At 30.4% G+C, this 15,592-nt stretch overlaps 1 protein-coding gene across 3 annotated transcripts in view; it reads right to left on the bottom strand.

The window, feature by feature from the left end:
* Positions 1-2,345: 2,345 nt before the first annotated feature.
* Positions 2,346-15,592, bottom strand: part of LOC129913756 (elongation of very long chain fatty acids protein AAEL008004) — a 62,252-nt gene continuing 49,005 nt past the window's right edge. For all 3 annotated transcript variants that reach the window (XM_055992587.1, XM_055992588.1, XM_055992586.1), the window contains exons 7-9: positions 10,565-10,701; positions 10,211-10,480; positions 2,346-3,798 (exon numbers count right to left, since the gene is read on the bottom strand). In XM_055992587.1, coding sequence (XP_055848562.1) covers positions 3,598-3,798; positions 10,211-10,480; positions 10,565-10,701 — 608 coding nt within the window. In that variant the 3' untranslated portion in view covers positions 2,346-3,597. The remainder of the gene's footprint in view (positions 3,799-10,210; positions 10,481-10,564; positions 10,702-15,592) is intronic.

The following is a 15,592-nucleotide window of genomic DNA, read 5'->3' as shown; positions in this document are numbered from 1 at the left end:
TTTTGCATTTAATTTAATTTTGTATTTAATTTTCTTGGGTTGACACTAAATAAGGGTTTCCTTTTCATATTGCTCAATCATTTTTATAGCGTAGAAAAGATAGATTTAGGTCAAACAATTTATTCCTATATAATTTTCAGATTAGTATTTATCCAAAATTGTACCCTTTGACGGAGAGTTTATACAACAGAAAAAATTCAGACAGTCTATTCCACCCATAAGGGGCGAACCACACCCAAAACCTTTAAAAAAGTTGAACAAAAATGTTCAAAGTGCATGTTAACACTTCTTAAAATTTTCGACATCGCCTAAGATTTTAAATAGCAGCAAGAAACAGAATCAAGGAGTACCGCATCAATTTTCCGACTGTTAAATTTTTTTAGATGAGTATGATTATAAACTTAGCGAAGAACTTTTCGCATATCAAATTGAGAGTAGTTAATTATTTTGTTGCTAATAATTAGTTCCGGCAACTTTGATTTTGTTGCTCCGGTTGTTTTTATTTTATAGGTACCTACTTCGCTAAGTGCATATGAACTTATCTATATTGCGTGTGGAAAGGGATTCATTTGTCCATATAGGGTCTGACAAAATTTTGTTTCTACTTGTAGAGTAAAGATCTCATCAAAACTTTTAATCATCCAGATTGTTTTTTAAGGGAAAGGGTCTTTATACTGTATTCCAAAATTCGGTATGAACAGAAATCATCAGCTTTTGTATTATGTATTCTTAAGTTCTGTAAATTGTATTTTTAAAATTCTGGAAATCTAAATTCTGTTTTTCAATATTATATGACTTAAGTCACTATCGACTGAGGACTGTGGCCGAATATTCGGTATTCGGCCTAATCACTAATCACGGCATCTCTATTGCATACCACTCGTTTTTCTCAAAAAGTTGTAACATACCAATAACCAATACCTATTTAATAATGGTTAGAATTCATGATCAGCGAATTCCACTTTTTTCTTATTGTGAATTCCGGGGGAAAATCTGTTCACGGTTATGTTCATCTAACAAATAATTTATATTATGTGGCTAATAGAAATTTACTTTTAATTTTGGTAATGAAAAACAAAACAGTTCATTCGAAACTATTATTTACATTCGGATAAAAACCGCAATAGCCGTGAAACACGGCTATGAGATACGAAAACGAGCTGAAGAAATTTTTTCCAAAATTGAAAAAAAAAAAATATCTTTTAAATTGTGACTAACTTCACCTCTGGTTAACACCAAAATAAAAAAAATTTATTCGAAAAGCAAACTCAAAACGAAATTCAAATCAATAGCTAAAGGCACTCGTTAATTCAATACGAGTATCGTTTTTTTAACGAAACTCGTTTTACACAGTTGAAATTTCACCAATACGCGGTTTTAGAAACTATAATACTTTTAAACAATAGGGGCCCAGGTACCCAGCCGCGTTGAGAGGAAAATCTAAAACCAAAACAAATTTTATTACTGTGCAAAAAAAATTAAAGTCTCTGCGGTAGCGGGAAATGCTCCATAATTTATAAGCTTTAAATGACTCACTTAGTTTAGTTTTTTTTCCTGATGCAAATTCATTTTTCATGCCAGCTGATTGACATTACAAATAAAATGAAACAAATCGTTCCCCTGTTACGTTTCATTTTTTCCTGTTCGTGTGTATTACAATCAGGAAAAGAAGGATGGTAGGTAGATTTTGTGGCTTGTCAACTGACACAAGTTTTCTTTATCGCTATAAACGATCAACAGGAACAAATATTCAAATTCATAATGCTTCTTTTTTCCTGATGCATCTTCCTGATCGCTACAACCTTTCTTTGATACTTGTAACATATTCCTTAATTATGTTCCATAACATTCAGCCCTATCCTGAGTTTCACGTGGAAATATTTTTGTTCGTGAGTTTCATTTTCCTCCAAACTAGTTTCTTGTTGGCCACAAAAATTTAAGTGAGAAAAGAGCTATCGACTACCTAACATATTACCTGAAAAACAGTTCAAAATGCGTAGAGTTTTTTCCAAAAGTGAACAACTTTTCGCCCGAAACTCAAAATAGTGGAAAAGTGAAATTTAATCTTTCTGGGTGGAATTTTGTTCACGTAAAACTCACGGCAGGGCTGATTGCCACTTTTCTATTTTTAGCTGGTATAGGTATATCCATACTTATTCCAATAACCATGATTTCAAGTCAAAAATTTTGTAATTGCTTTGTAACTTTAAACGCAACACCCAACCTAGATCTTTTTAACATCGTCTTTTCAAGCAAAAAAACTTCAAAGCTTCTAGAGAAGGTAGAAGTTAAGTTCTAGTTATTCAAATAAAAACAAATAAAAAAGATATACAGATTTATATATAAATATATTTGCTTCCTTTACTTCTTATTTCATTTAGAATTAGGTTTTTTTTTTTGTTTTAAAGATACATAGTAACTTATTTATACAGGTAAAAAGAAATTACTATACATTATCATAATTATTATATAATTACTATTAAAAAAATAATCATACGTAGGTGTGTACATTATATCCCTCCATTCCATTTAAATTTTAATAATTCTCACAAATATAGTTTCAATATTTTTTTGTTATTAGTTTTTTTTTTATGAACCTATTTTTTAATAAAAATAAAATAAAATTATATTCCCTGAATAACAAGACAAAATCACCCTCCCGCCCTAGCGAAATGAAAAATATTTCGCACATTACTACATAGAAACTACTTGTAATTTTCTTTTTCTAAAAAATAAAATTTCTTGATTGTACATACAAGTGGACATACATTCTATACATTTTTTTTTACTAAGAAATATCAAAATAAAGAAAGAAATGCAATTTATTTTGTTATGTATTTGTTTTTTGTTTAATAATTTTTTTTTTTTCAAAAAGATTGATTTTTAAAATCATTTTAAGTCCAATTTTTTTGTTCATAATATAATCATTTTAAGCATTGGCCTAACATAAAAACAATAAAAACAACAACCAAAAGCAACAAATCAATAATAATATTATAAGCATTTAGAATATAGCTTTTGCCTTATAAAATATAATAATTAAATAATTGTGTTTTCTTTCTTCTCATTTTTCATATCTCTAACAAAAAACAATTCATATATTTTTTTTAATCTTAATAATAAATCATCTGCACTTTGTGGTGGATTTTTTTCTGTTATATAAATTTTTGGTAATTCATAATGTTTTATCATTTTTATAATTATTTTCTATTGTAGAACAGTCAAAAAATACAATTTATCATTATACGAGAGGAGGAAAAAAGATAAATGACATTTATGTGAGACAAAGATAATTTTTTTAATGTAAATTTTAACAATAATTCATTGTGAATTTAAAAAAAACAAGATTTTTTGTATGCATGTGCCATGGATGAATTTCGAAAAATAAAACAAAAACAAAAATCAAATTGTGATTTTAGGGGGTGTGAGTAATGGTGATTATAATGATAAGCCTAATCCCGGCCACACCACCATTATTTTAAATGGTAAAAGTTCCACACAATTATACCATTTAGAACTATGATTATGATTGTAATTTATTATAATTATTATTAAATACAAGTAAGTTTAACTTAGTTTACTAGATAAATATTTTAGTTATTTGACTTGTCTTAGATGCAGACTAGAGCTACTGCTATCGCCTATGATATTGGTATTCGAGGATACAGCGCCACCATTTTTGAAGGCATGTCCATTGGTATAGCCATTTTTGTATCCATTTCCAATATGTCCATTTGTTGTTTGGGATATTAATGAAGTCTTTTCTGTACAATTGCTGTTATCGTCATCCATAACGGGCTGAAATATAAAAAAAAATATAAATTAGATTTCGGTTTATTTAAAATTTGAAATAAAGTTCTTAAGATTACTTTTGTTTTTAATTGGAGAATACATTTGGTCTTAGAAAGCCGATTTATGTTTTTCAGATAAGGACTTGGAAAAATTAAGGTCGAAGCTGGGAATTGGAAGAGATGATGAAGAGAGTACGTTTCTTAGACGTTAAGACATCCATATACAAATGAATTCTGTATCTACCTTGGGAAAATGATACTTAATAACTGTTAATTTGAGCCACCCGTGACTGTTTCATGTATCTTAAACTGGTGATGCAAGTAAAGGTGTTGCATTGTCAGTGTTTATATTGCTCCCCAAATTAGATATGATCAGGTAAAAAAGACGCATTTGACAGGCTTCCACAACTAAAATGTGGCGAATCTAATGAGGACTGTAAGGACTGTTGTTTTGATGTGGGATACTGAGATTCCAAAGGCATATAATGGTAAAGTTTTTTGAGCATATTACTTACTCCAGTAATTGGAATGTATTTTAAGTCGACAACCTTGCTCTCTGCTATTACTCCACTGGTACTTTCATTAAGCCGGTAGTTTAAGATTGCAAAGTGATATTGGACCACGCGATCACTCAACAAAAATGTCTTTAACTGACGGAGTTTTTATGCAAGAAGAAGCTCCAGGTGGAGTCAAGTGGTACAATCTGGGTGAAGCAAAAGGCAAAGCATTTATTTTTAATATTGAAAAATGTCTGTGCGAAGCCATCAACAGACTTAAAATCGAGAGTGTAGAGAACAAAATATGTCTGACTTTCTGTACGGTAGTTCAGTGCTGAAAGCAAATCCCTCCTAGGATAACGGAGTGAGTAAGTGAAATCAGTAATACGTAACTAGAAAAAAAACGGATTTAAGATCTTTATCAAAGCACTTCTCTCATAATATAGATGAAAAGCATGCCTTGAAGTGTATTACAGACTTCAAAAGACAGTAATCAAAGAAGTTCCAACTTTAAAATAATATGGAGATTACGAGTAGGTACGTACCGTGAGCTTTAAAACATAGAAGCCAAATTTTTCGGAACTGCGATATGCTAGCATGAACAAGAATGCAATTATCTTTAAAACTGCCAATCAAATGAGTAAGAAACATCAAGTCTAGGTGGCTAAAGATTTTGATCTCCTTATCAGATAACGAACGCGTTTGCAGCAAATGACGTTAACGGAAGAATTCCATTTTCAGAATCAAATGTAATTTCACCAATTATAGTTAGGCCGAACTATGTACTTGGTGAACATAAACATATGCAAAAAGAATGAGCTTAAGCTATATCTTTTTTTTAATACATTTATTTAAGAAAATGAGATAGCTCTCAAGAAAATGAACTAAAAATAGTAAGGTAAGTGCTTAAGCTTATTGTTTCCTTATTCAGAGCAAAGGCCAATAAGGACCAACTGGACCGGCCTCCCATTCTATCCTTACTTAAAAACAAAAGTATGTTGCCCCGACGACGTCCAGTAGTTTAGAAGATCTTAAATTGGAGTTCCATAGGGAAATCACTTTAGCCCTTTTCTTTTTAATACAGTCTTTGAATTTCAGCTCAAAGGTCAACTGACAGATTCAAAATTGAATTAGTTATAAATGGGTACATGTTCTGGAGTTAAAATAATACTGTATTAATGTGAAACATACAAAATATATATGATGTCAATTTATTTGAATATTTGAGGTCCATGGTAAATAGGAAAACAACAGGTGATGGCGGTATCAGCCATTGCATAAGCTTAGGGTACATAAAGTGGGTAGAAAAGTGTTCTATTTTCTGTGATTTAATAACTAAGAAAAAAAGTGGACCTGAAAACTTTTAAGCAAATGCAATAACATCATCTAGAAGTTGGCCTCAGAAATGGATGGGGGTGTCACCGTCGCTTTAGAATTTTAAAATTCAGTTTGACAATGATTTTCCTCTTTGCAGGCGATTTAGCTCTCCGGTATTCATCGAATTTTAAGTGTTCAGAATCAATTAGATCTTCTAATCCGTTAATTTAAACAAAGAAGGTAATACAGGATTTTATAATGAGAAATGAAATTCAAAGTTTTATCAAAATGCTTATAATTAACTACTATAAAATATTAAATAATTGCCAAACAAAAAGGGTTATAAATGGTTAAATGACTTTAAACAAAATAAAAAACTATTATAATAAAAAATTTAAATTTGTCCAGTTTCGCTTTTATTGCCAAAATTTTCAAATCAACCATATATCACCACACCACGTAAAGAACAAAAAACATTCCAAAACTGAAAACGAAACTGAAACCCATAAAAAAATAAGATTCTCTCAGCAATATTTTTTTTATGTCTAGCATAAAAACCAAATATAGAAAAAGAACAAAAAAAAAAACAATCATCTTCTAGAGATAACCACTGTCCACTTTTGGAGTTGGATCAGGAACGTAGTCGTCTGATTTGATATGTATCACCATCATTATGGTTTGCAATAAACAAGTTGGTTATAATGATCACTTTCCTGCTACTTCTACTTCAGTTTGTATTTATATTCTAAATCGAATTAAAAAAAAAAAAAACAACAACAACAATAACAATATAACTACCATGTTGATGACCGATGATGAACTTGAAATTCATCTGCCATCATCATTTGAGATTATAATAAATGTTGGAAAATTACAAACTACTAGGTAGTACCTACTTCTACTGAAGCTGCAAACAAGGAATCAAACAATAAAACAGGTTCCATTAGGATTTTTTAATAACAACAACAATAACAACAAAAACAATGATCAATCTTGCACAGACACACTATTCAAGAACAGGTAAACAGCGCAATCATGGAAACGCACCGCATAACCTTGAAAGTGTGATCTGTTGCAATTAAAGATCGTGCACAACATGTCCGATTATAATGGAATAATTACTTTATGGATAAATTTGCCGACGATGGACGACGCGAATTGCGATCGTCTATATAGACAACTCTACTGAATCAAGGCTTTTTTGACAAAACAACGGTTAAGTGAAGGTCGTCAGTATGGTACTTGTTGTCTATAAAATACAGAACAGCAATGTCAATCATTTATATTTTTTTTTAATTTTTCTTTTGAGTGGGAAGAATGTATTTTTTCGGTTTCTGTTTTGGACATGTCTTGTGAATGAAATCATTTTAATTGGACACGTTTTGTTGTGTGGTTTTTACCTCGTGATTTAGGGTTTTTTTTTCTTGTTGTCACTATGATATGAACTTATATGGGAAAATGTTATCATCTTGACGTAGATAGGTTTGATAAATAAATGAATTAGGAAATGCTTATTCCAAATGGATAGGGGGAATTCCCCAAAAGATAATATGAACATTTCATAAACAAAACGCCCCCTGAAGTCAAGTTGAAGGCCAAGGGTCACAACAGACTTGTAAGATTCTATAATTCAACAACTGAAACTTATATCAAGAAATATAATTGGAATCCTACCACAATACTGGATAACTTTTAATGATCACCTATGAATAATTCACACAAGATCAAAAATTTCCATTTATTGTAATTTACAAACAACATCATAGTGATGGATCATCATCTACACACAGTGCCTTGACGAATGTCAGAAATCTGCAGAGTAAGTGCGCAGTTAGTATCACCTTGAAAATTCAGCTCAAAATCTAGATCTCATTCATAGCCAGTCACGATAAGAAAAACTGAGCGACATTAAAAGGAAGCATTACGCCAAAAATGACAAGAGAAGGTTCGAAGGAGAATGATATATTTGTATGCATGCTATTTGCTGCTACAAAAGAACTATTTGATCTTGTCACTTGTCTGTAAACAGCTGCAACTGTCAAGAAGTACAATCTCTCGGTCCGGGTGGTAAATAAATGGGAAGGTCACTGTTCCTTGAAGCTTTGGTATGCTAGAGTGAGAGGTTTCCGGGTAAGGACTATTTAAAGAATTAATTGTTATTTTTGAATGACATTCCAGCATTTAAGCGATTTTTAAATCTTTTTATTGAAAATTGGTGTATCGGATATTATGACAAAGCTGAAAAAGTCTATTGTTATAAGATAACATAGGCTTTAGGGCTCACTGTGACAAAGATAATTTAATGACTTCAATTTCGGTAGTATGAATTGAGTTCCTACACTAAGTTGAAGTCATTAAGAGGTCCAAAATGGACAGAGTAGACTTAAGTGCGAATTGTAAGATTCGGTCTAAGTAAGTGTTAAGTGAATTTGATGAGAATTACTACTAGAAACTTTACCAACAAAAGTCGAGCAGATGCGATTAAAAGTTCGAATTTGTGATGCAAATAACCAATATTAGCGCATAGAAAATACCATCCTAACTTAACACTAACTATTTGTTTAATAACACGGTGTTACAAAAATGAGGTTTTAAAATATACGCGGGCGGAGACCTATCAGGTTTTGTAGAGCTAGTCGCACTGAATACGAAACGGTATTTGAAAATCCCCTAACACCCCCAAAATCTGGAGTTACGGGCAAAAAACGGTTTTTTGGACCTTCACCCATTGAAAAAATTCTAGCTTCGACAATTTTTTACCCATTTTCGATTTTTTTAGAGTTTCTGATAGAAGATAAATATACCTTTTTAACAATGTATAAAACATGTAACTCGATTAAACCACTTAGAATTTATAAGCTGTCAAAGTTCAAAAGTTCATTTTTTTTTGTCATTTGCCCAACTTCGGCATCAATTTAAAGTATATGTTTTCAAAACAACATGCTATTTAAAAAATATATTCTAAAACTATATCTATTTCCCAATTGATTGATGTATTTTTTATGAAAATCACTTCAAAATTGGCTTAGAAAAAAAAAATTTTCGATTTCAACCCAGATACAGAAATTGGAACTTTTAGGTATAGAACAAAAATGTTGTTTCGGCACGTAGTAGGATAAGTTGGGCGCCAGGATTTGATGAAAGGTTTTTGTAGAGGAGCTCAATACAAACATTTTTTTTCTTTGGGAGGGGGGTCTATCTCCCCCCCGTTTAGGTGGAAGGGGCATTTTTCTAAAAAAACATTATCAAAACAAAAAAAAATTATTAAAAAACAACGGCAACACTTACAGTAATAAATGATACCATTTTCAAAAGGCAAAATTGTGCATTTGATTCTAATTTTTAAATCAATATAATATTCCCAATAGTTTTTGAAATAATCGATTTCAAAGTTAAAAATAGGGGAAAAAAAAATTTTTAAAACTCATTTTATACTATTTTTGTCCAGACTGTGAATTTTAGTAAATAAATTACTTAAACAGAAAACTGCCTCAATTGATTCCTTATCGAACCGTGAAAACTATATGTTTCTATGTCTTCTAGTTTTTGGGAAAATTGAAAAATTATTTTATCAGATTTTTCTTTTTTCAAAATATTTTTTGTTTTTATTTTTCAATTTTCTCAAAAACTAGAAGACATAGAAACATATAGTTTTCACGGTTCGATAAGGAATCAATTGAGGCAGTTTTCTGTTTAAGTAATTTATTTACTAAAATTCACAGTCTGGACAAAAATTGTATAAAATGAGTTTTAAAAAATTTTTTTTCCCCTATTTTTAACTTTGAAATCGATTATTTCAAAAACTATTGGGAATATTATATTGATTTAAAAATTAGAATCAAATGCACAATTTTGCCTTTTGAAAATGGTATCATTTATTACTGTAAGTGTTGCCGTTGTTTTTTAATAATTTTTTTTTGTTTTGATAATGTTTTTTTAGAAAAATGCCCCTTCCACCTAAACGGGGGGAGATAGACCCCCCTCCCAAAGAAAAAAAATGTTTGTATTGAGCTCCTCTACAAAAACCTTTCATCAAATCCTGGCGCCCAACTTATCCTACTACGTGCCGAAACAACATTTTTGTTCTATACCTAAAAGTTCCAATTTCTGTATCTGGGTTGAAATCGAAAATTTTTTTTTTCTAAGCCAATTTTGAAGTGATTTTCATAAAAAATACATCAATCAATTGGGAAATAGATATAGTTTTAGAATATATTTTTTAAATAGCATGTTGTTTTGAAAACATATACTTTAAATTGATGCCGAAGTTGGGCAAATGACAAAAAAAAATGAATTTTTGAACTTTGACAGCTTATAAATTCTAAGTGGTTTAACCGAGTTACATGTTTTATACATTGTTAAAAAAGTATATTTATCTTCTATCAGAAACTGTAAAAAAATCAAAAATGGGTAAAAAATTGTGGAAGCTAGAATTTTTTCAATGGGTGAAGGTCCAAAAAACCGTTTTTTGCCCGTAACTCCAGATTTTGGGGGTGTTAGGGGATTTTCAAATACCGTTCCGTATTCAGTGCGACTAGCTCTACAAAACCTGATAGGTCTCCGCCCGCGTATATTTTGAGTGTTACACCGTGTAATACAACTTACCATACAAGCACCTTTATTACTTCCATTACTCATTTCATGTTTCGCACTTCCATTCGACACCGAACCATTTGTATGGCCATTCATTTTAGCTTTGAGGGCTGTTGCTTTAGCCCCACGTCCAGCATTTGTATATTTGGCTTTGTAAAAGTCCGAAAACAGGAATAGGAACATAACTCCATGTAAACCAATCCAAACCATAAATCCTTTAGGATAATCACATTCTCTAAACAACAATTGAAATTGATGTGTGAATATAGCAACAAATTGTACCTGAAATATAAAAATATATATGAATATGTTTCTCTTATTGGAAAAATTAATTTATATGATTTGTGTGATTCTTTGTGGTAATACCATTTGGAAAGTTGTTAAGTATTTCTTCCACCAAATATATTTTTGATATTGTGGACCCATTGCAGCAATCATATAATAGAAATACATAACAATATGTACAAAACAATTAAGTAACGCAAAGAATGTACTGTGGCCGCCTGTAAGAGAGAAGAAAATTATAATTAAATAAAATTAATATAAAAATGTGAGTTTTTGCTTTTATAAATTTATTTTTTAAATAAGCTGGAAGTTAATTGTGATTATATTGTACATGTTTATACTTGGAGGGTTTTTTTGCAAATTGATAGAGATCATTTCTATTACAAAAATTAAGTTTTCATATGTATTTATCTTCATTTGAGAACTCGATTAAGGGTTTCGCAGATAAATAAGGGAGGGGATTTCTCCGATTGCGCGGGTAAGTATGTATTTAAAAAAAAATCAAATAATAGAGAATTTGACAGTCAACAGATCGAGTGAGAAGTCGTTGTATAAAATCGGCCCTTCATGAGTCACTAGCAGAAATAGTTAACATTCCCATAGGAGTCATGAAGGGCGATATCTTCTTAAAATACCTAACAAAAGCTAACAATAGGTGGCACAACTTGACTAGCTGCGTCATATCCAGAAAAATCTGGCCCACCTATAATAAATCCAAAACATATGACCTAATCTCTAGACCCAGAAAAGACATTAGCACTTGTTTTTCCCTTTTTTAAAAACCAATTAAAAAATGTATTTCAAATAAATCCAATTATCACTCCAAGGTTTCATAAGTTCTGGTATCAAAACGGCGCATCCTGTGCTAATTGGGTCAATCAAACATGGTTTGCTTTGACCGCCATCTCTACCTACCTACCTACGTTGTATAAATAGAATATCGTTTATAGCTTTTCGTCCTCTTTATCATTTTCAGATTATGACGATCTTGATAGGGAAGAAGGATGTCACGGAAGACCACGAAAAGCGAAACTTGAAAGAAAAATGTATGTATGATCTTACTGTACTTTTTAAAGTACATTTAACTCTAGCTTTGCTTATCTCCGTATTTAATGTATAAAAATATGATAAAATTTATTATTTTCTGAATTTTGGGTTTATTTCCAATTGATTATTGCAGAAAAAAGCAAAACATTTGGTATTTTAAATTTTTTTTTATATACAAACTTTTTCGACCGAAGCAAAAAGAAAAATAATTTAAAATGCTTTGCGCGAAAAGACAATTGGGTACACCCTAGTTCAATTTTTAAAAAATATATGTATTTGGACAAATCAAAAACAGTCAGTTAAATGTAAAAAGCATCTTTAAACGAATATTTTATGTCCCCGACTGCTTTTGCATGCGCAAAATGCGCAAAGTACAATGGGAGAGACTGGATGAACAACACTTTTGGTTTGGTTAAGGAAGCCAGCAAAGAGAAACAAAAATTTGTTCTGAACTTCAACCTTGGGCGATTCCCTTTCCAAATATTCTCTTTGTTGGTGAACCTACCACCGAAAGAGTGATAAATGTCAGCAATTTCGAGAAATATTTACTTTATTTTAACATAAATGCAAAACAAAGCCAGAATTAGTGTCTGTTACAATTTTATAGATGCGTGATTTTCTTGCGGGTTGCCTAGTACTTTTTGTTGTTCAAATAGTTTTTTAGTACAAAAAAAAAATATCCACTTCTCAAAGCTCAATGTGATGCACCAAAAACTTTTTGTTACCTTGTGTTACTTTGAGTCTAACTTTGGATGCAAATCTAGACAAAAATTTATTACATTCGCATGTACCTACAAATTATTGTCAAGGCAACTAAACAAAATAATTCAAATTCTGATTTTAAATTACACTTTCTAGATCAAATGAAGGAAATTCCCATTATACATATAAGTAGATTTATCAAGTACAACAATCCACTTCCCATTTTAATTGATGTCATGACTTCTGTTCTTGATAGGTATCGAAATGTCCTAAGTTTATGAGAGTTTAATAGGGCAAAGAGAAATTTCTTGGAAATGAATAAAATATTCGATGACTCTTATTTCTTTTAATTTTTATCATTTCCCATTTTCATTAGACAGTTTTGTTTTTGAAGAAAAAAGAGTCTTTTGTTGTTATGTAAACCTCATTTGCTTCAAAACTATACAATTATGCAAATTATTATGTTTTATGATCCCGCGCTATTATTTCAAGCTTTGATGCATACCCAAGTAAAGTGCACTATTCAATTCCATAATAACGAAAGAAGAAACAAAACTTGCTTCACCCGGTTGGACATGTTGAGTAATCTTAATATATGAAAATAGAGACAATGAAGGCAAGTTTACTAAGCCAGCTGCTTTAACTCATGCAGACTTTCCACTATTTGGATAAATAGCAAACCCAAACTTGCAGCAAACTAGATAAAATTTCATATACATAATTGAAGTCTTCGGTCTTCTTCCAGATATTTCTTGAAAAAAGATAAAAAGTTACATGTTTGCTCTAGATAAGTACATAGTAACTTGAAATGCAAACATCAAGTCCAAAACTCCTTCTAATTGAACTTGACATACTAAATAATAGCCAGATCCGGTATCGTGTATCGCCGTATCATTGCGTATAGATGTTACTGAGGCCACAAGTAAGTTTGTGATGATTATATCGTAACACTCTCAAAGTATTTTTTGAATTTTCTTTGATTAGATAGTAAATAAATTAAACAAAAAAAAAATATGCCTGCAAAGCGCTATAGATACTTGAAATCCCTTATATATTATATTTTTTTATTTGCACACATATTGGCACTCGGTAATGTTGTTTGACTTAAGTGTTAGCTAGATTCGAGGATGATTGCAAAGTTCTATTTTAATCGACAAGTTACTCGTAATTTGTGGTTCTATATTGACAGAATAGAAACTCAAATCAATTATCATTTTCATCATTTTATATTTTGCAAGGGAAGTTGTAATATTAAAAAATGTCATGATTATAAACAAATTGAATTGTGTTTTCAACTTGCTCAAGGGATTGGTTGATAGTAATTAAATTTATGATTAATGTGTTTTTGAAAGAAACATTTAACTGCAGTGCTAATAAATGCAAAGTGAAAAGCTTTTCAGGTATTTTTTTTTTATTTTATTTTGTTTTTATTGAATGCATTTTTTTGCTGATTAAACAATTACGATGGCAAGGCAAATTTGCTAAACATACGGAAGGAATTTTTGTATGTTTGCATGAAGTCGCAAGTCGCCACCTGGGAGACAAATGCGCAATGAATGGCCTTATACGACTTTAATACAACGTGTAGTTTATTTTTTTTTTTTTTATTTTTAACTTTTTTTTGTATTTTTGTTGAATACATGTCGTGGGAAATTTAGTATTTAAAAAAAAATTATAAACAATGAAGTTAATTTGGAGAGAAGAAGGAAAAATACGCGAAAATTCTACGAGAATCAAATTGAATAATGAATGTGATCAACCGTTTCAAAAAAGAAATCGAAATTATTATAAAATTTAAAGTCTACAGTTCTGATAGTCAAGGCAAATGGAGTCAAAGAAGATTCATAAATGTAAGGGTCCAAACGGAATATGCTGACAGACCGACTAAAGTATCCAGTTTTAAAGCCTAATGCGTTTTTACAAAAAATTCAAAAGTCTGACAGTAAGGCAATTAAGCTGCATACTCAAATTTTAGTTATACCTCCACTCCCAAAATTTTGCATGGGCTCAAAGACTATCATACTTTAAACAATTATTTTGGTTCCTCTTTTCATAATTGATTTTTGTCTTTTTTTTTATTTCTTCACTTAAACATTATAGGAAAAATGTATTTACTAAAATACTTCTTATTTCAAACGCAATTTCTCTAAATATAAATTAACAGTTCAAAGTTTTAGTAAAAGTCAATTTCTAATTTTTATTATAAAAGGTTCCAAAGTTGAACTTAAAACGAAAGATATTTCAATTTGAATTCAACAGAACAGTGGTTTTCAGAGCAGAGTTCTTGAAAAACATTTTCAAACTTAAAATATTTAAAAATGATCACAAAACTTTTAAGGAATGAACTCATCAATTCTTTCTATAGCAGAAGAAAATTTGAAAAAATACTAATCAGCAAACTGTTTTTGAGGTGCTGAACTCAATTCCCGAGATATTCCAGATTGGAAGTAAACAAAAGGTTCATAACGGGTTTATACGCACTAAAATTGTTTTAAAATTATATTGAGGTAAAAATTTATTGAAGAAATTAATCCGATTTGTCCGGCTTAAAAAATAATTTTTTTTTTTTTTACTTTTTACCGACTTCAAAAAAGGAGGAGGTATTCAATTCGTCTTTATTTTTTTTACCTCATAACTTTGGACTGAGTGAACCAATTTTGATAATTTTTGTATTGGAAAGCTGGTGCCTGCAATGTGGTCCTATTTCAATTTCGTTCAGTTCTGGCTATATAAGAAACCATAAATTCCAGAAGTCGGTTTTGTTTTTTTGATAAAAATGATTATTTTTAAATTGAAATGACTTTGATTCAAGGATGTTTTACTATTAAAAAACAACTTAAAATTAACGTCGTTCTACTTTGATTTTAAAATTATCGTCTTCAACGAAAAGCAAAATAGTTAGATCAAAGTTGTTTTCATTGATTGATTTTAAGTTGTTTTCTCCCTCAGTGTACGCGCTCTCGATATTTCAATATAAGATATTCTAAAATCATTTAAAGTACTAAATGAAATAGAAAAATGCGGTTTATTAAAAATTATTTTGCTAACGCACGAAAAATATTGTTAAAAACATAATCTTTAAGCTACTTCAAAAAAATCCTGTTTTTGAAGTGGGCTCAAAACTGTGAAAGTAAGCAGCACAGTTGTATTCATTGATAGTGATAAGCTTTTAAATAATGTTTTTTTTTTTTGATAATCATAATTACAAAAAAATATATATATTTTAATTTAATGTCTCTATTTGAAAATTGTATCACGAACTGAGTTCATTGAAAACGCAAAAGAGCAAGAAGGCGTCATAAAGTACCAGTAACTGAATTTAATTAAAATGGCTATTACTTGCACAAGAATCCTCCGTAG

This window comes from Episyrphus balteatus, chromosome 3 (genome assembly GCF_945859705.1).
Source record: "Episyrphus balteatus chromosome 3, idEpiBalt1.1, whole genome shotgun sequence".
Taxonomy (NCBI): Eukaryota; Metazoa; Arthropoda; class Insecta; order Diptera; family Syrphidae; genus Episyrphus; species Episyrphus balteatus.
This window is presented reverse-complemented; position numbering and strand designations above follow the sequence as displayed.